This window comes from Aquarana catesbeiana, linkage group LG05 (genome assembly GCF_042186555.1).
Source record: "Aquarana catesbeiana isolate 2022-GZ linkage group LG05, ASM4218655v1, whole genome shotgun sequence".
NCBI lineage: Eukaryota > Metazoa > Chordata > Amphibia > Anura > Ranidae > Aquarana > Aquarana catesbeiana.
Window position 1 is genome coordinate 382762597 of NC_133328.1, and position 21647 is coordinate 382784243.

Sequence of the window (21647 nt, forward strand, 5' to 3'; positions counted from 1 at the left end):
AGTGGTTATACCAGAATGATGCCTGCGGGTTTAGGTGTCATTTTTTTTTGTAAATTCTTTATTTAAGAAGGAAAAGCATGTGGTAACACATAAACCATCACAATAATATGGGTAAAGAGAACAGTAAACTCCCCCAAAGGCAATTGATATTACAGTCTATGTAGTCATACAGTAAAAGTTCGCCTTCTTTGGGGTTTCACCAAGTTGCGGAAGGATAGGGAGGTTCTGCATCTCACATGTCCATTTTTTACACGGCGAACACCGTATTACATGTAAAACGGGTAACAGGGACCTTTTGATCCCAGAGTCAGGCGACCCATAATAAGAAAGAAAATTGCCCGCGGAGGGATTTCTCCGTGGCCACCAGATCTTCCATTGCCTTTATCTCCAATATCTTTTAACCATACGGTTACCGATGGTAGGGGTCATATTGATATCATTTTTTTCAGCCAGCGGTTGGCTTTCATGTAAAAGCAATCCTAGTGGCTAATTAGCCTCTAGACTGCTTTTACAAGCAGTGGGAGGAAATGTCCTCCCACTGTCTTCCATGGTTTTCTCTGGCTCTCCTGTCCCAACAGGGAACCTGAGAAAGCAGCCGGTGGTTCCGCCGAATCTAAAGTGGTAACCTGCAAAGGCGTTTAGAAAATGTAGTTTGTCGCCGCTGCACATTTGTGCGCAATTTTAAAGCATGTCACGTTTGGTATCCATGTACTCGGCCTAAGATCATCTTTTTTTATTTCAAACATTTGGGCAATATAGTGCGTTTTAGTGCTAAAAAAACAAAAAAAAACAAAAAAAAACAAAAAAAAAAAAACAAACTGCGTTTGAAAAAAAAAAAAAAAAATCACTGCGCAAATACTGTGTGGGGAAGAAAACAAAAAACTGAAACACCCACCATTTTAATCTGTAGGGCCTTTGCTTTAAAAAATATGTTTGGGGGTTCAAAGTAATTTTCTTGCAAAAAAATAAATGTTTTCATGTAAACAAAAAGTGTCAGAAAGGCCTTTGTCTTCAAGTGGTTAGAAGAGTGGGTGATATGTGACATAAAATGCCAGGACAGTTCAAACCCCCCCTCAAAAATGACCCCATTTTGGAATGTAGACACCCCAAGCTGCTGAGAGGCATGTCAAGTCCATGGAATATTTTATATTTATTTTGACACAAGTTGCGAGAAAAAGGCATTTTTTGGCCTTCAAAACTGATAGGCAGTGAGGAGTGAAATCAAATTTTACACCCTTAGAAATCCTGAAGGCGGTGCTTGGTTTTCAGGGCCCCGTACACAGCTAGGCTCCGAAAAAGTCTCACACATGTGGTATCTCCATACTCAGTAGAAGCAGCAACATGTATTTTGGGGTGCAATTCCACATATAACCATAGCATGTGTGAGCAATATATCATTTAGTGACACTTTGACAAAAAAAAATAAAAATTTTTTACAATCACTTGGGACCAAAAAAAAAAAAAAAAAAAAAAATCAATGGGCTCAACATGCCTCTCAGCAATTTCCTTAGGGTGTTTACTTTCCAAAATGGGGTCATTTGGGGGTGTTTTGTACTGCCCTGCCATTTTAGCACCTCAAGAAATGATAGGCAGTCAAACTAAAAGCTGCGTAAATTCCAGAAAATGTACCCTCGTTTGTAGATGCTATAACTTTTGCGCAAACCAATAAATATACGCTTGACTTTTTTTTTTTTTTTTTTACCAAAGACATGTGGCCGAATACATTTTGGCCTAAATGTATGACTAAAATTGAGTCTATTGGATTTCTTCTTATAACAAAATGTAGAAAATATTTTTTTTCAAAATTTTCGGTCTTTTTCCGTTTATAGCGGTGGGGGGCACAAGGATTAAAAAGGCACACAAAATCAGGCTTTAAACCCTGGCATCACCAATACAAAAAACACAAAGCCACATATAGTAATTTTTTTTATGTTTATTGGTGTAGTTGTGCCAAAACCTAGAAAAAGGCAAGTCTCAACATTGCACTGAAACACATGATCAAAAAAAATCCCACCCCCCCCCCCCCCCTTCGTCCCCCAACAGCAAGTAAAAAAGGGTAACATTTTGTGACAAGACAAAGTTATATTGAAAATGATCCATTTATGACACAGAATTGAAGAAAAAGATTTAGATTAACCCTTCATCTTTCACCCACCCAGCAAGTAAGGCACTTCACAGCCGAGATCTTCCATAAACATTTTGATGACAAAGTTGTGCACAAGAACTGCTCAAGACAGATTGCTAAATATACTGTCCAAAATAGTGGCATAACATACATCCTGAGATGTCTTCAAAAGAGGTTGTTTTTTTTTTTCGGTCATTCTGAAAGAAATTGTAGATCCTGTTTTTTTTTCAGGGTTGTGTGCATCTTACAGAACACCAAGAAGACAAACCATTAAGTATGCTGTGCAGTACTGCATGTAAAAATGACTCAGTAACTGTTTGGCCCATACACAGTGCAAACCCATAGGGTTCAGGTTTACAGTTCATCCCTGGAATTCCGCAATACAAAGTTCTGTAGTGTTTCCAGGTCTCTAGCTCCTTCGTGCTCGCTCACTTTTTCACCAGCACGGAAGAGCAACAATGTTGGATACCCCCGAACCTGGCAAAAGAAGACAGAAAATTATAAACCAAGTGCTTCTCAAAACTAAAAAAATTCTATTGATAGTGTGAACACTGTTTAATCACAATACAAAAATTAACATGGATGGAAGAAATAATGCTACATATCAAACCCCGTTCTTATATTGCTTAGCTAGAAAGTGGGTTCCTGCTAGCGATTTTAAAAAGCATGATTTGCACAGGGAAATGTGTGTTGCCGAATGGGCTGCCCTATGCACGTTTGCCACACCAAAAGTTTAGGGACCAAACTTCGGTCCCGAGCCAGGCACGATTTTACAGAAACACTTTGCCGCGATTCTGTGTTTTGTTGCATGACGCATCGCATTGTGTTTGGGGTGCCATCCTGAATGGCCCCCTAACATGTTTCACTGCGATTTGAAATCACCAATTGTGCCTATGATTCCAAATCGCCTAAATGAACAGGGCTTGAAGATATCCAAATCAAGAGCAGCTATGATGAAAAATAAGGTCATTATGTGGAATACATGTGCACCACACAAATGGACTTTGCAGCAACTTGAAACCAATTACAATACACAAAGACTAGTACAAGATGATTTTGACTAGTGGTTGCCAGCAATTACGGCAACATTTGAGAATATGAATATCTATCTATCTATCTATCTCCCTGAAAGTGGGTGGCCTATATTGGGCAGTAAACATGTCACTGAACTCGGTGTTGAAAACACACAAGAAAAAAAAAAAAAAAAAAAAAGTATTTGAGCGACCAGAGGCCAAATTGTAATGGCTGGACGACCGGATCAGAGCAACTTCAAACTGCAGCTTGTATGGGATGTTCCCGGTCTTTAGTGGTCCAAAAGAAAGAAAAAAAACGGTGAACTGGCAACACAGTCATGGACAGCCAAAGTTCACTAATGCACATATGGAGTGATGGCTGGCCCATGAAGTCCGATCCAAAAGAGCTACTGTAGATCAAAAAATGAATGCTGGTTCCGACAGAAATGTATCAGAACACACAATGCATTGCAATTTGCACTCCCAGGCTTGACAAGATCTGAATGAAAACTGCTGCTTTTATTTACGAATATACAAAACAAGAAGCACCAAAATAGTCAAGCATACATTTTGTCTGATAAAGTCACTAGCAAATTGGTAAAGTAACCTCTACCTACTGATCCTACAATACTACATAAAAAGTTTTAAGATTACCAGAAGTCAAGAATTATATCTACATGCATATATGACTTACTGAGAACTTATTACAGAGGGATCGCTCAGCAGTGCAGTCCACTTTAGCTATTTTCACATCACTAAAACCAGGAAATTCTTTTTTGGAAAGAGCCTCCCATATAGGGGCTAGATGTTTACAGTGTCCACACCTTAAAGTAAAGAAAAAAATTATTAATATACACAAAGTTTTGAGATAATGTATTTTGTATAAAGTGATTAAAACAAAGGAATTATAGCAGGTGGGTGAGGGGAATGTCACTTAGGCCCTATTTATAACAAGGTGCGTTTTACCAAGCACCATGCGGTGCTTTAAAAATGGACTTTGATATAACATCCCCCCTCCCTCTTCATTCCTCTTGCTACTGTTGGTCTGTGGAAAGAGTTCACAGCTGACAAGCTGCAGTTTTGAATCAGCTGTCGCCTTCAAAGTTCTTGTTCGCTCAGCTATGGCAGGATGGAAAGGAAGGCGAGGCAGGTCAGACCTCATAACTATGGTTAGCAAGCACTTGGCAACATGGGACATAACTAAAATTATGATAGATCTTTATATCCGTGAAGGTTCTCATTTAGGCCGGGTTTTATGTATTTGGGGAGATACTGCAATCACTGAGCAGAAAATATCACCTGTGATGTATTTAAGTTATCTTGCAAACCTGGCCTGTTAGTGGGCCCTGAGGATAGGGTTGATGACCACTGATTTAGTCCATGGTCATCTACTAGCTACTTCATAAGCAACATTCACAATAGATTCTCTGTAATGGTGAAAATGTTTTTCCAAGCCACCTCTTCAGTTACAATAAATGTCAGGAAGATAATGCAGCTTTTATGTAGATTAATATACACCTTTTATTGCAATTCTAAGAACTTTACCAATTTAAAATGACACTGCAAAAGTAGAATTAGTAGAAATAAAAAACAAAAAAAGTGTGTTCAAGCAGTCCATGCTGACAGACTAATATAACGGACCATAATTTTAAATATTAGACTATATATGCAACCTATTTTAGCTCTACATTCTAAATCTGTTTCTCATGTATAACAGATGCACAATAAAATAAAAAATAAATAGTTACCACGGTGCGTAGAACTTTATAAAGGTGATACCTTTGGCAACAGTTTGATCAAAGTTATTTTCCGTTAGATCCAGTACCTTGGACTGAAAAGATAAAACCAGCAGTCTTTAGCTACAGCACATAGACGTCTTCACATCTTAATGAGGCATGCTAGGTTGCAAGCAGCTATACTCTAGTGAACACAGACACATGAGCTTTATTTAATACACTTTTGCATGAAGTGTGGCAATACAAATCATCTTCCCAAATGCTTCAGCCAGTATACAAACATTCCCTGTAAACAGAACCCTTTGTATATTTACTCAGGCTAATCACCATGGTATTTCTACTGAAAGTTTGTACAAATTTGAAGTGTGGTATGAAAAGTTATAGTACCTAAACAAGGTGTTTGTTAGATCGTAACCTAGGCAGATATGTGAGCTGCAAATAACCAATTATATATGTTATTGGTTCACCCATGTGTACATTTTTTTCACTAAAATATATAACTGTAGCACTTGCACACAAGGGCAGGGCAGATGTACGTTTTATGAGCGTCCAAGGTATATGCAGCTCCCAGGGGCGATCCAAACCTGGCCCAAGCTGGTAGGCTAAAACTAACCTGTCTCACGACAGTCTAAACCCAGAAGGAACGCGAGGCCCCGCTTTGAGAACAGGTACTTTGCTACACTCATCCTTTAAAGTGCATCTAAAGGCAGTTTTTTTTTTTTTTTAATCTTCTTGCATTCTATTATGCATGAAGATTAAAAAAAAAAAAAAAAAAAAAAAAAAAAAAACACCCTGTGTGCAGCAGCCCCCCTAATACTTATCTGAGCCCCATCGCGATGTTGCACGAGATACACACAACTGTCCAGGACACTTCCTCCTGATTGGCTGAGACAGCAGCAGGGGCCATTGGCTTCCACTGCTTTCAAACTCAGTGAGCCAATAAGGAAAGAAAGAGGGGTGGGGCCAAGCTGTGGCTCTGTCTGAATGGAAACAGAGGCTCGGGTGCCCCATAGCAAGCTGCTTGCTGTGGGGGAACTCAGCAGGAGGGGTCAGGAGTGCCGGCGAGGGACCCAAGAAGAGGAGGATCTGGGCTGCCCTGTTCAAAACCACCCCAGAGCAGGTAAGGCAGGTTTGTTATATATATATATATATATATATATATATTAAAGGACTTCAAGGAGAAGTCCAACCTGAGCTAGTTTGGCTGGGCTTCTCCTATGGGTGCAATTCGTTTTGCAATCCTGTGACCAGCTTTCTCTGCTGACGTAACAGGAATCAGTTCAGGCATCGCAACAAAGTCTGGATCCACCAGGTGCCTGGACTGATGCCCGTCTCAGCGAGCCCGAGACTGCTGCTCCCCACCCCAGCTCAGTGCTCCAGTGAGCCGATTGACAGTCAGCAGCTCTCTGCTTGGGGAGCTGCGAGAACCGAGTAATCAGCGATGTTCGATTGCTCGGTTCCCAGTGCAGAGGCGGCAGGGGGCAGACGCAGCATCGGACCGAGATTTTGCACTCCAGGCTTAGAAGATCAACCCCAGTGTCTGCTCCATCACCTTAAACTGAACATATATAATCAGATACCCACTTCTTCTGCTATTGGTTCATCTTCTTGTGCTGGGACATCTGCTTCCTTATCTTCTGTGGGTTTCAACTGGCTTTCCACATACTCTTTTAAGGAATCCAAATCCCGTTTCCCCTTGTACTGATCCACCTAAAAAAAAAAAAAAAAAAAAAAAAAAAAAAAAAAAAGGCAGAAGAAACCTTGCATTATATAATCTGTTTAAAATAAATTGTGTACATTTCACAGAGAAAAAAACAAAAAAAAAACAAAAAAAAAAAAAACAAAACTTACTTTTTCACCATTTCTAAACCAAAGCAGTGTGGGATAGCCACGCACTTCATTATCAGAGCAGAGGTCATTATGCTGAGTACAATCAACCTTTCAAAAGAGGGAGAAAAGAAAAAATGTATATAATGAACAGTGCCAGTGTATTCCCCCCTTGACATGTGTTAACCACCAGTTTTTTTTGCAAATCGACCAATTAAATTGAAGAAGAAAAAAAAAAAAGAAAAAAAAAAAAAAAAAAAAAAAAAAAAAGGGGGGGGGAGATTCGGGAGGCTTTCCTGGGTTTTTAAAATTTCTCATGGCCTTTGCTTACCCAGAACACTGACCAGTGGACAGTACTGCCATTTTGGCCTTCCTAAATGACAAGTGTTCAAAGCTTAAAGCCAGTCATACAAACTGGAATCCAACCAAATTTTTTTCTGCTTTTACATATTTCCTAATAGATTAATACAGAATTATTCGTTTTGCTGATAAGACATTCATTTGCCTTCAGATTAGGGGACAAATCAAAAGGCACCCCACTGTTTCAATAAAAAAAAAAAAAAAAAAAAAAAACCCCCACACGTTCTCAGTAAAGTAGCTGCTCATTGGTGCCAGTTTTTACAATTCAGTCGGTTATAAAAGGCCTAAAACACCCAGAAAGTGAAAAATGAGCCATACTACCCCTTTACAAACCTTTGCAATTTTGACTGTAGAAGATTCCTGATAAGAGGAAGCCAGCTGCTCCCATACTGGTGCCAAGGATTTGCAATGGCCACACCAAGGGGCAAAAAATTTGATGAAGTGGTTTCCTGCCAAAATTAAAAAAAAAAAAAAAAAAGAAGATTAAAGATATATCCAACCATAAAACTGATGGGATGAATAGTGAAATATACAATATGGCAACAGACAAATTAAATACTTCCTATTAACAATGGAACATGCTAACCCCAAAAATAGAATACAAAATTGTTGAATACACTTGCATTTGGGAAGTCCATCCTTAATACAGATATAAGAATTTTTTTTTCTTAAGTAAATACACTGGCAACTAGAGATGTGCAATATTATACACGTTAGAGCTTGCAAATAATCCATCCAGTACACTCAAAACTGAGTGTTCCCAAAACCTAGTATTTGGAAACCTAACCTCTGGTGAACGATTTACCAGTTCACTTCTGGACTTACAGGGTTCGGAGTGAGCTTCCAAACAGAAGCCTTTACTTAGGTCACCAGCTTCACAGAGGTTAGGATCCTCACCCTATAGACCCCAGTAGTCTTAAAAGCAGAATATTAATTGATTTTTCTGGGTGACCAGAGTTTTCACAGGAAGTCCATGCACCAAGCTTCCTGTTTGAGAGGTCAGCTGTATTTAGTAAACTAAGTGTCCCTTCCAGAGGAAGGCACATGATCCCTGTGCCGAATACACGTCGGGGAGGGGTAGGACGGAGCTGTCAGCAACGACACACCGCACGCCATACAAACGCTTGTTTTACAAAAACACTCTGGAAAGATTGGTGCACTCACGCACCTGCATATTGTGAGTACCCTTCTGGAGGGAATTTTTTTTTATATATTTCAATAAATCCCTACTGTATCACACTATGGAGCTTTTTCTTCCTTATATGTGAAACTATTTGATGACATCTGAGAGAGGTGGAGTTTATACCAGCATATCCTGTATGAGCCCAAGGGGTGGCTCCAATGCGTGTTTAGACACTGTTTAATTACCGTGTCACACGCTTAGAGGTGAGCGCAAGCACAAGTGCGGGGGGGGGGGGGGTGTCACAGGAGAGCACTGAAGCATGCTGGATTGTGAACACCATTAAGGAGGAGCATGAGGAACACCGTTTTTTGTGGACACTACTTTTCTGCACTTTACGTTTTGTTTTCAATGAATTGAACCTTTTCAAATGTGGACACATGATTTTGCACTTTGATCCTATATTAATAGCCACATACATATATTTTTTTTTGCATGTTGCACTTTATGGGATACCTTTATATAAGGATTGTATTAATTTTATATATTACTAGCACTTTTTTGGTTTTAATATATTGAAATTTTGTAGTATAGTTTTAGATTACATATGCACCTCCCAGTTATTGGGATATAGATAAATATATTTTTTCAGCGCAGACACGATTATTTATATATTTTTGGTTTATGCACGAAATGAAACGTGGTTAGTGTTTGCAGCTTATTTATATTTGTTTCACCTTATAGAGGCATCAATCCATTTTTTGGCTCACAAGACCCTCACATAATTAGTCAAAAAAAAAAAGTCAGCAGCTACAAATACTGTAGCGGCTGTCTTTTTATAAACAGGACAAACATCTCCATGTGTCCAGGGCCGGTCTTTGGGTCTTGGTGCCGGCATGTTCACTGTGGGCAGCTGGCTGATTCTTTGTGGCTTCCCAGCCAGCTGCCTACTGCATGTGCAAAAGTTGCGGTGATCTGACGGAAGTGGAAGCGTATGCCCCAAAAAAGTGGCAAACACAGAAGAGGAGGGGGTAGGAGGGCATAAAGTGGAACTTCCCTTTTAGGGTGAAGTTCCACTTTAAGAGACTAAGAAACTCTTTTCCGTCATTGAGAGAAAAAAAAAAAAAAAAAAAAAAAAAAAAAGACCATCAGGAGTATTTAAGTATTGTCAAATCCCCCAGGGGACCCAGTGTACAGTGTACTAGATTGCACTCAAATCTGTCCAGTGTGGTTTGACAGCTTGTTGCATTATTATCCGATCACGCTGAACAAAAAGGACAGCTTTATCACTGCCTCTCACTATGCACAGAGGAGAGGGGGCACAGGAGACAAAGCACACAAGAGCCCACACAGCCTCTGCCCCAGCCTCCTGTGAATGCTGCCAGGAAGAACATCAGCATACCTCCATCTCTTTGTGAAGCCCTGTGCCTCCTCTACTATATACTGAAAGGAAAAGCTAAAGATTTCACACCCAAACCCACCTACCATCTGCTTTTTAGGAGGCATACACCTGTATCTCTCTGAGGTGTCCGTTTATGAAGCAGTGAAATCTATTCACTGCTTCGTTCTCCGGCATTCACAGTGAAGATTTTTCTCCTCTGTGTGCCAGTTTATGAAGCTTTGTAGATCGCTTCACCTTTGGAGGAGTGAAGAGATCTACAAATGCTTCAAACAGTAGAGAACGGCCCCTGATACTGGAATCTCGTGAGACTTTACGAGATTACAGCACCAGAAATACAGAGATGTCAGTTTATTAAGCAGTGATAAATTATCACCGCTCAATACACGGACGATTAATGTTAATAAAATAATGAGTCCCCCTACATTATATACATACACACACTATATGTATATATATGTATACACATAAATATGACAAGGGGACATGCTAACAGTGTTGGGGGGTCTGAACGAGGCATAAGGAAGTTAAAAATCTTCCTCCTTCCCCCTCAGATCCCCCGAGATTTCCTCTTCACTCCCCGATTCACCACCTCTGAGCTGGTGAACCTGGGAGTGTGTATTCTGACACAGATCGCCAGTGAAGCGGTGAGATCACCGCTTCATAAACTGGCCGTTACTGTGTCATTCAATGAGGATTCTCCGCGTGTAGAGATAATCGGCGGGAGAACAAGTTCAAACATGTTCTCCCCCAATTATCACGGTTTCATAAACTGTTTATGGACTGTGATCAGCGGTGATCCTCGGGATCACTGCTTCATAAAACGGACACCTTAATGTGTTGCTGTGAAAACGAGTGCTGGAGAGTACAAAAACCTTAAGACTTGTATAGTAGACGGCTGTTGTGGGCTTGTGTTTTTGTGAATAGTCAGCACCGCTTTCCAGTGCTGTCATTAACACAAGAGGAGTTACACGGGTACTCTCCTTTGAAAAGCCAGCTTAAGCCTGGGATTGGGCTCACATGTGGGATCAGTAGCAAAATTCCTTTTCAGTTTAAAGGAAGGCAGCAGAGGCATGGGGCTTTACAATAGACAGAGGGCTGCTAGCTAAATCTTATAGGAGCACAATTTTGCACTTCATAATGGGGTATAGTGGTAGCCAACACTGACAGAAAGTGGTTTTAATTTTAAACCGCTGGACAGATCTGAGTGGAGTGCTACGTTCAAAATATAGCAAAATAGTTGCACCGCTCCAGGTGAAATGAGATCTCCCCTGCTGTAACAATTGCAGGGTGCCAGCCTTGGTCCACAACCAGAAGGCGAATGAACAAAGAAAAGAGGTGGCGGCACTACCAGCATAAAATTGTAGTTTATTTGAAACCTTTTAAAAACGAGCACACAGCGTACACACACACACACACACACAGTTACTTGCTCAATGACTAAGCACAGGTTTGTGAAACGTGTTTGCTGAAGCCACAGGAGATGTGTGTGCAAGCTGGGTCCTTGTTTTTAAAGGATTTCAAATAAACTTCAATTTTATGCTGGTAGTGTCGCCACCTCTTTTCATTGTTCATGCGAGTGCCATGTGCACCCTGGGGATTAGACATTTACTAGCCTAGGTTCACATGTGTACGTCGCTATACCTGCAAGAAACACAGGGAAGAAGTCCCAGACCCTTAACAAAAAAAAAAAAAAAAAAAAAAAAAAAAAAAAAAAAAAAGCACGCCCCTATACAATTTTGTGCATGGGTGCCATTAAGAATTAATGACACCAACGTGCGTCTGCTAAAGAGCATCATGTTTATGTGCCATCAGTAACATGCGCAATTATACACTTGTTCTATATGCAAACCTAGCCTTAAATGTCTTTAACCCCTTAATCACTTGTCAACCAGCCACCGTAGTTGTACTGTGGCAGAATGGCTCGGTGAAACGACGTAATGCAAAGTCGCTTTGCCCTGTGGAAGCTAGGGGCACGCGCGCCCCCTGCTTGCCCACGGACCCGATGCGAGTTCCCTGCTGTAGTGATCACTGTCGGGCTCCCGCGAACGCTCGGGGCACAAGGAGAACCGGGATCTGTGTGTAAACACAGTTTCTGGTTCTCTGAGAGAAGTGACAGATCGTCTGTTCATAGAGAGTATGAACAGCTATCTCTTCCCCTACACAGTCCACACTCTAGAGAACACATTAACCCCTTGATCGCCCCCTAGAGTCAATCCCTTCCCTGCCAGTGACATTTTTACAGTAAAAAATGCATTTTAACTTTTGCGTAAACCAATATACGCTTATTGCGATTTTTTTTACCAAAAATATGTAGAAAAATACATATTAGCTAAACTATATTAAAAAAAAAAAAAAAAAGTTATATCTTTTTGGGGGGTATTATAGCAAAAAGTTAAAAATATTGCATTTTTTTCAAAAATAGTCGCTTTTTGTTTATAGCGCAAAATATAAAAACCGCAGAGGTGATCAAATACCAGCAAAAGAGAGCTATATTTGTGAAAAAAAAAAAAGTCAATTTTGTTTCGGTGCAATGTCGCACGACCGCGCAATTGTCAGTTAAAGCAACACAGTGCCGAATCGCAAAGAGTGCTCTGGTCAGGAAGGGGGTAAAATCATCTGGGGCTGAAGCGGTTAAGGACCGCCCCACGCAGATATACTGTGGCAGAGCGGCCCTCCTGCATGGAATCACGTACCTGTATGTGATTTTGTGCACTGGGTCTGGGGTACGCGTCGCCGGTGACCTGCTGTGATTGGACACAGCGGGAGCCAATCAGCGGGTCCGGTGGACCCGATGTCTGCCAGGACCTGTCGATTGTTCTCCAGAAGCAGAACGGCGTTCCGTGAGGGGGAAGATGGAGATCTTGTGTATCTGCCAACCAAAAACACGGATCTCTGTTTTTCCCCAGTCAAACCACACCCCCACCGTAAGAAAACATTTATAGGGAACACATTTAACCCTCTGATCGCACCTGAGGCTAAGCTTCCCTGCCAGTGCATTTTTTTTTAGCACTGATCACTGTTATAATGTTACTGGTCCCCAAAAAGTGTCACTTCGTGTTTAAATTTGTCCACCGAAATGTTGCAGTCTTGCAAAAAAAAAAAAAAAAAAAAAAAAGCTGCCATTACTAGTAAAAAATAAAATAAAAATTCCATAAATATATCCCATAGTGTCTACAAACTAACTTTTGCGCAAACCAATCAATATACGCTTATTGGGATTTTTGTTTGCCAAAAATATGTAGCAGAATACATATTGGCCTAAATTGAGGAATAGTTTTTCTATTTTTTTTTTTTTTTTTATTATGTATGTTTTATAGCACAGTTTCTACTTTTTTTTTACTGGGTATGTGTTATAGCTAAAAAGGCAAAATATTTTTTTTTTTCAAAATTGTCGGTCTTTGTTTATAGCGCAAATAATAAAAACCGCAGTGGTGATCAAATGCCACCAAAATAAAGCTCTATTTGAGGGAAAATACATTTGGGTACAGTGTCGCACGGCCCTGCAATTGTCAGTTAAAGTGACGCAGTGCCATATCCCCTGGTGGCCTGGTCATGAAGGGGGTAAACCTTCCGAGGCTGAAGAGGTTAAGCACATGCAGGTGAAATACATTTTAAGCGTAACAAGACAGGTCAGATTTTTATATAAACTGGCACAAAAAGGAACCAGGTTTTTTTTTTTTTTTTTTTTTTTTTTTTTTTTTTACATACCATCAGCAATGTGATCCTTGAAATTTCCTGAGGAGAGCTCATAAAGACCCTGTTTGGCCTCTGGTGCTTTAGGGGCTTCTTGCTCAACTTTTGGTTCCTGGAGAACAAAATTCTTAATATGAACATGTGTTTAAAACAAATTTGTTTTAATAAAAGTAAAGCTAAAAATGAGAAACAGGGCAAACAGATCTTCGAGAGATGTTCACAAACATAATGAACTCTAACTGTATGATCACCTTTATGCTGGAAAGATCGGCAATAGTCAAGTATATGCGATTTACACACACACACACACACACACACACACACACACACACACACACACGATTATAGCCTCAGCCACTGTGGACATGCTTCAGAAAAAAGTGTCTTGCACTTTGAAGTGATTCTAGGCTTTTTTTTTTAACAAACATGTTATACTTACCTGCTCTGTGCAATGGTTTTGCACAGAGCAGCCCCGACTCTTTATGGGACCCTTGCTGGTGGTTCTGGCTCCTGCTACCTGCCGAGTGCCCCCAATGGACACTGTCCATCAGCATCTGAACCCAGAGGAGCTGGAGGCAATATAAGGCATTACAATTACATTTAAAGTAAATGTTTACCAGTATTGTGCATTATATTTAAAATGATATCAATGAAAGTTTCAGCCTTTAGTACTACTTTAACATAAAAGATTTATATCCCCCTCCAACCCTCATGTAGCTTCATGTCTGACTGATGTAAAAAACCCATATATCCAATAGATATATAAGAGGGCAATCTATATCTAAACACACTATAAGGGTTTCATTTTTGCAGCAAAACAGTGAAAGCTAGATATATCTATATCTTCGTTTCGCTGCATAAATTAACCCCTTATAGTAGAGATTATCTGCTGTTTTTGTACTATAAGGGATCATTGTTAATTTTTTTTAACACCATGACAGGTGATAAAAAAAAAAAAAAAAAAAAAAAACACACACACACATGCTGCTGTTACTAAATGTCTTATGCTAGCCACATACCTATGGATTTTTGCGCGAGAACATTTGTAAGAATATATATTTGTCCAAAAATTATTTGTACATTCGCTGAATGGATTAATATAGCTTGAAAATTTCACTTGCTTTTTACATTCAGTTTTAAAATTAATGTAACTTGAACAAAAACAACATACACTGTCCGAAAATTCATCCAGTCCATAAGTTTCTATTCTGCTCCTTCTAATTTTCCTGTCACTGTGGTGCAAAACGGTCAATTTGACTACACTAAAAATTAGAAATCGAACAAACATTCTTAAAATGTACATCTTGGAAGGAAAAATTTGTTTGTGAATGGCCGACATAAAGTGACAGCAGGTAGCTTGCATCAAGCTACCTGCCTATGACAAGGGAGTGTCATGCATAATATTAGATTACATTATTTCTTATATTACAATCCTGTCTGAAAAGCTGCAAGAGGAATTTACTTTTCCGCCCCCCCTTTAGATAAAAATGTTGAGCTCTGATTTGGATTATATGTACCAGATTCAACATCTGAATGTATATAGCTGCCTGTTCTCATTCTGAGCACAGCTGGGTACTGCCTACAGTGCTCTGCAACAAGTAAAGTTCTGCAAGTGAGAAACGCTTTGCATAAAACAAAGAAACGCACGGTAGCTGCAGAAATGCAAGATTGAGCCAATAACCGATTATAGATCGCCAGTACCTATCTTTTCTTTTTATTTCAAAGTAGTGATAAAATGGTAGATTTGGACAGTTAGCAGGAGAGACGTACATTTCAATCTGCTGCAGCTGCCCTGCAATGCTGCACAGATTATCACGTGGGGGGGAGAATAGCTGGGATAAGCAGCAGCTGTCAGTCAACCTGCTAGAGCCACACCGCAAGCTGATGAAGAGTCACATTGAGCGCCTTTCAGAAGAGAAAAGAGAATTGAACAGCTTCCTGAGAAGAACGGTACAGCATGCTCACTGAAAAGGGGGCAGCATAGCAGAAAGGGTTGGCTGCAATAGTATTGCCACTCAGAAAAAGGAACCCTGTTAAAATGGCAGAATCAAAAATATATTTTTGAGCAATAAAAACACACAAGCTAGAAAGTTTATGAACTCAAGTAAAGCATAAATTTAGAAACAGCACAAAAAAAAAAAAAAAAAAAAACCAAAACCACACAACCCTGACAGTCTGCATCACTTGCAGTAAATGAGATTTAAAGCTAAGGATATCAGGGTATGTTGACTTATTGCCCACCTCCCAGAGCTTTGCTAAAAGGTCTTATTCTATAAAATCATGATGAAAAACTGGAGCTGCTATAGGTCTTGCATTTGGACTCCAGCATGCTGATATAAAAAGCAAAAAAGCAGCTAAAAACCTCACCGACATTACTAAGCAAGTTTCATTTAGCTTTGTCCATCTGAGCATTAACTTCAGAGAAAACCAAAACTCAGGAAGACAGAGCTTCCGGGACACTCACTTCTGGTTGCTCATTTAGAGTCTGAAGCATCCAGTTTTCCAGTGTCTGGAAGTCTCTTGCTCCCTGATACTTCACAGCTTCTTGGCCTGGTTTAAACAGCTTCAGACTGAAAGATAACAATGAGAGGAAACATTATTTGTTGCTAGACATAAGATTATACTTGTAATTGGCAGTGAACGGGAAACAGGAAATATTACACAGACCTGAACTATGAAAAATCGATCAATTGTTCATATTTTAATATAACATGCATTTGTGGCGTCTCTTAAACAAAACAATCAAATTTCTTCAGGTCAGAGCTATACTAACAGCATATTTTCATAAATTATACCTTTGATTCACATTTAAAATACAAATATTTTAGTGGACGGCATCTAGGTTAACAAGCAGGTGTTACGATGCTTAGTCAGTTTAGAGAGCCAACAATATGTACAAAACCTAAACTAGCAGCAAGCAATTCAAAAAAGCAGTACAGTACTATGGGTTGCATATCTGCAAATAGTCATTGCATCACTATGTATGTTACATATATGTACTCACATCCGATTACTTGTGTTGAAGGTATAAATGAGAATTCAGGCTTGAATTGTGGCTGGTACTTGTGTGTGCGTTTTTTCATCTCATGCACGCTTATGTACCGAGTAGCGTTTTTAAAGTAATTGTAAAGGCAAAAGTTTTTTTATCTTAATGCATCAAGATAAAAAAACCTGTGTAGCAGCCTCCCCAGCCCCCCCCTAATACTTACCCGAGCTCCATCTCTATCCATTGATGGCCACGATTCCCTTGGCCATCCGGTACTCTCCTGATTGGCTGAGACACAGCAGCAGCGCCATTGGCTCCCACGGCTGTCAGACAGCCAGAGGAGGGGGCGGGGCCGAACGGCAGCTCCACGTCTGAATGGACACACGAAGCTGCAGCTCGACTGCCCCATAGCAAAGCTGCTTGCTGTGGGGGCACTCGACAGGAGGGAGGGGCTAAGAGCAACAAAGAGGGACCCAAGATGAGGAGGATCTAGGCTGCGCTGTGCAAAACCAACTGCACAGACGTGGCAAGCATAACTTTTTTAACACACAAGACTTTAAAGCGGAGTTCCACCCAGAAATGGAACTTCTGTTGTCCGGATTCCTCCCCCCCTCCAGTGTCACATTTGGCATCTTTCGGGGGGGGGGGAGCAGATACCCATCTAATACAGGCATTTGCTCCCACTTCCGGCAAAAGATCTATGCCATGTCCGGCCACTCCTCTGTCCCCCCCGCTGTCTTCTGGGAGATACACAGGTCCCAAAAGACAGCAGGAACCAGTCAGAACGTGCAGCGCTACTCGCGTATGCACAGTAGGGAACCAGGCTGTGAAGCCGCAAGGCTTCACTCCTGGATTCCCTTACTTAAGATGCCAGCATCTCCACTCGGAGCCAAGGAACGGGTCGGCTTTGGGTGAGAACATCATGGGCACCCTGGACAGGTAAATGTCCTTATTCTAAAAGTCAGTAGCTGCAGTATTTGTAGCTGTTGACTTGAAAAAAAAAAAAAAAAATAAATTCTCTAGGCAGAACTCCACCCTAATGGTTTTAAGAACGTGACCTATAATTTAAAACAGAACACAATTGGGTCCCTTTTTAATATACTTTGAGCCATTTCCGATGGTGAATTTGAATGAAGGGGGAGAAATCCACTTGGTGAGACGGCTGCAGTAAGCTGATCCCAGCTTAATAAAGGGAACAAGCGTACTTGGACCTCTAGAATTGAAGGTCTATGTCTGAGATAAGCGGCTAAATGTGTGTGGTGGTCCCTTTCCCAGCACCGTTTTGGAGGATACAGATCCCATTGAACTTCTAGAAGTTTTAAAGCCACTTTAGGACTATGATGATCTGCAAATTAATATGACACAGTGATCAGCCATGATTTCAAGGTGGAGGAACTTTTATATATTCACCTGTTGGTGGTCCGTTTGCATACATATTTATGAACAGTCATTTTTCTTAAATAGGTTTGTTCACAGGTGATTTAAAATGTATTGTCACATATTGTAAAAGGAATTTCATAATGTTGTGAGCGGCACATGTGATGGTATAATTTATCTTGTAAATTTTTTGGTGCTTGTGAGTGCTACATTTTATTTGATAGGTGAGCGCAGGAGTACTTTGTATTTTAGATTCTTTTTTTCCTCCACACAAATACCACTGGGTTTATTTTTTGTGCTTTAAAACAGTGATTAGTGATAATACTGTACACTGACACTAATAATGGCTGGGAAGGGGTTGACATCTAGGGGCAATCTTGGGCGCTTTACTGTGTGCCTAATATGTAATGCATGCCGCTTTTCCTTTACCATCTGGCTGTTTTTTTAAACAGCCATATGGCTGTTTAAAGTAAACAGAGTGCTATGTTTTTGTAAACAACTCTAGCCACAGCCAATCAGCTGCCTTCAGCCAAAATCATTGGCTGAAATAAGCTGTCAAACTTGTGCTGTGTCCAATCATAGTACGGGTTGGCAGGGGGCCTGTGCATGCATGTCCCAAACCTGGAAGCAAGCCGGCGACATACAGGTATGTTGTCTGGCCTGCCTGTGCCGCTTGCCAGCAGTAAAAATACTGTGGGCAGGAGGCAAGTAGTTAAAGCAAAACTAAACCTTCAAATCCACTTACCTCAATCTTCCAGAAATGCCGCAGTTACATCTCATCAGCCACTGCCTTCTCTTTGGCTACTAGTGGGTGCTGAGTTTTCAGCCTCTTGATTGACTGGTGGGGGAAAAATGTCAGCCCGCGCATGCACGTGGGAGTCAGTCATTTTGGCAGAGCTGGAAAGGCTCTGCTTAGTGTACATCCAATAGAAGACGTCGAGCAGGCAAGTGTTATTGCAGAAGATTTTAGCATGTCTCCTGCATTAAGAGACTGCCTGCTAGCATTTTTTTTTTTTTTTTTTTTTTTTTTTTTTATTTAAACTAGCCAAGTTTAGTTCCACTTTAATATTTTGAGTCACCTTGAAAAATGTAAGTTCCGATTTGCCTGATCCACATACTTGTTGCCAGCAATCTAAAAAGGTTCTATAGGACAAACTATGCAACTAGGATTTTCAGAAGGACATCAATTGTGCTTGCCATGTTTGTATCATGGCAGGTTTACGTGAAACAATTTAAAGAGATCCTAAAAAAAAAAAAAAAAAAAAAAAAAAATTGCACAGGCCATGGCCAATAGAACAGAACACAAAGCTAGGCAGATAGCATTTAGTATATAAAGACTTACGTGGGATATCCACGGACACCATTATCAGAGCACAATGTGTTGTCCACTGTACAATCCACCTTAGCAACATAAACTGCAGGCTTTTCCATATTATTGTATTTATCGCCCAAATCATTCCATGTTGGCTGAAGACGTTGACAGTGTCCACACCTTAAAAAAAAAAAAAAAAAAAAAAAAAAAAAAAAAAAATTATATATAAATATATATGCTTCATTAGGTCACTTGAGTACCACACAATGCTCTGATTTGAGATTTAAATATTTAATAACCCATTTCTTAACTAAAGAGGGATCCCAGCTTGGGAAACCAAGCAAGAACCACACAGAAGATGATACAATGTCACTTGTGCTCATTATGATTTTAGCTAAACTTATGCTTTAAAGTGGTTCTAAACTTTTTTTTTTTTATTATTATTAAAAAGAACAAACATGTCATACTTACCTGCTCTGTGCTTCTGGGGTCCCCCCCAGATGCTCCAAGCCCCTACTCTTTGGCAGGTGCCCCCAAAGAAAGCCGCTTTTCATGGGGGCATCAGTGCATGCTCGCTCCCAAGTCCTGCTGCGTCCGTCGACAGACAGCGGGTCCCTTCTCGCCTAGCCAAGATGTACCCGTTATCAGCAGATTGCTTTCGAGGGTGTTCCTTATGATGTACTATGCTCCACATATGGTGGGAATACCCCCGAATTAGGAGCTATTGGAATCAAGTTTTTTCTACGATGCGTAAAATAACAGGCATTGAATTTGAACAACCACCCTCTATTGCTCTACTGATCGAAATTCCAAGCGATATGCCGCGTCCTATGAAGCAATTGGTTTATTTTATCCTGCTGGCGGCTAAGATCACCATAGAATGGAAGTCACCCTTCGTATCTGTCCACCACTTGAAGCATAAAATATTCTGGATAATGGTGCATGAGAAGGTGGCAGGTATTAATGACAAACGGGGACTCTTCGAACAAACGAAGGAGCCGTGGTAAACTATGTCAAGGTACCCCTGTCACCTGCACTTGGTTGACCAAATGAGACTAACTTATCGGAGTCCTAGGTCTCCTCCTCACTCTCTCCTTTCTCTTGCCCTCTCCAAAGCGCAGTTCTCGCTTTTCCTCTTTTTGTTGCGCTTTTACATAACTCTGGTGCCACTTTGTCAAGTACGCCAATCGACAGCGGATCTCTCCTGTTGCCAATTGTTGTATTTTACAAACCTCTTTCACCCTTTTGAGTTGTGATCCTGTATGTCATGTTAACTTTGGTATTATCTGCAATTTACTACATGACCTTGCCAATCTGTGTATTTTGCTTGTTTGATTTGTATTACCATTTGCTCCTTAAAGAAGAGATCCGCCCACTGCTGCAAAAATTAAAAGCCAGCAGCTGCACATACTGCAGCTGCTGACTTTAATAAATCAGACACTTACCTGTCCTAGAGTCCAGCGATATCGGCACCGCAGCTGATGTTTCCATCAGCTTTTGGGTGCATGCCGCCTCTATTGCGAGTAACGGAACCCGGCAGTGTAGCTTTACGGCCTCACGCCGGGAACCCCACCTCACATGCGTGAGGCTCTGCACCTCTCTCCTACTGGCCCGGGGAAGGAGGAGGGAGCCCCAGCGATGATGCAAATACCAGCGGCTGAGGCTCCCGGAAGTGGGGACAGGATACCTGTGAAAGACAGGATACCTGCCGCCCCCCCCCCCCCCCAAGGTGCCAAATGTGGCACCGGGGGGGGGGGGGCAGAGTACAAGCGGAAGTTCCACTTTTGGGGGGGGGAACTCCGCTTTAAAATACAATTCTTTGATTGTTAAAAATAAGTGTCATTACTGCTTAAATCCAGTAATACTCTGTCTCACCCAGCTCTGCACATGCTCAGTTGCACTCAATTTTTAGGCACTGTAGAATTTGAGGCTGGTCTGCTGACAGCCTTATAGCAGAATTAAACCCTCCTATCCTTTACAGCCAAGGAATCTACTTCTGTTTGATCGGCAACTGCCATGGTGCTGCACATGTGGTCAGTTATGACAATAGCCATTTAACAGTTTGGTTGAGGAAACCAGCAAATGTTAGTTAGCAATCCCAACATTTCAGGGATGCAACTTTCTTCAAAACCGTTAAATACATGGGTTTAGTTCCACATTTACTGCTGTTCAGGGGCTCTGGGCTTCAGCAAAATGGCAGCCTCCAGCAAGAAGAAACCGGAGCAAAGCTGGGGGCAATTTACAGCACACACTAATTTTGGTACCCTAAATATTATGTGGAATGTATGTTCCTTGCTAAAAAAAAAAAAAAAAAAAAAAAAAAAAACATTATTTCTTATCAAGTTATGGGTAAAGTTCCACTTTAACCTCTTGATGACCGTCCCACGTACATGTACATGGCTCCTCTGTGCAAAATCACATACAGGTACGCGATTTTGCACTTCCAGGTCTGTGGCGTGCACCACCGGCAACCCGCTCCCGCTGTGTCCAATCACAGCGGGAGCCAATCAGGCAGTCCAGCGTACCCTACCGATCGTTCCCGGCAGTGGCAGAATAGTGGTCTGCCTATCGCTGTTCTGTTAGTAGGGAAGACAGATCCTGTGCTTCTACCAAGCAGGAACACTGATCTCTGTCTTCCCACAGTTAAAACACCTCCCCACACAGTTACAAAGCACTCCCTAGGAACACATTTAACC

General features: G+C 41.0%; 1 protein-coding gene across 1 annotated transcript; it reads right to left on the reverse strand.

The window, feature by feature from the left end:
* Positions 1-2300: 2300 nt before the first annotated feature.
* On the reverse strand, positions 2301-19131 carry TXNDC5 (thioredoxin domain containing 5; the record flags this gene model as incomplete). Its single annotated transcript, XM_073631028.1, is given in 9 exon segments — positions 2301-2602; positions 3833-3962; positions 4887-4969; positions 6459-6584; positions 6726-6812; positions 7395-7510; positions 13292-13388; positions 15741-15846; positions 18982-19131. Coding segments are annotated over 9 exon segments (1018 nt in total), but the record flags the coding sequence as incomplete, so codon positions are not given.
* Positions 19132-21647: the final 2516 nt, after the last annotated feature.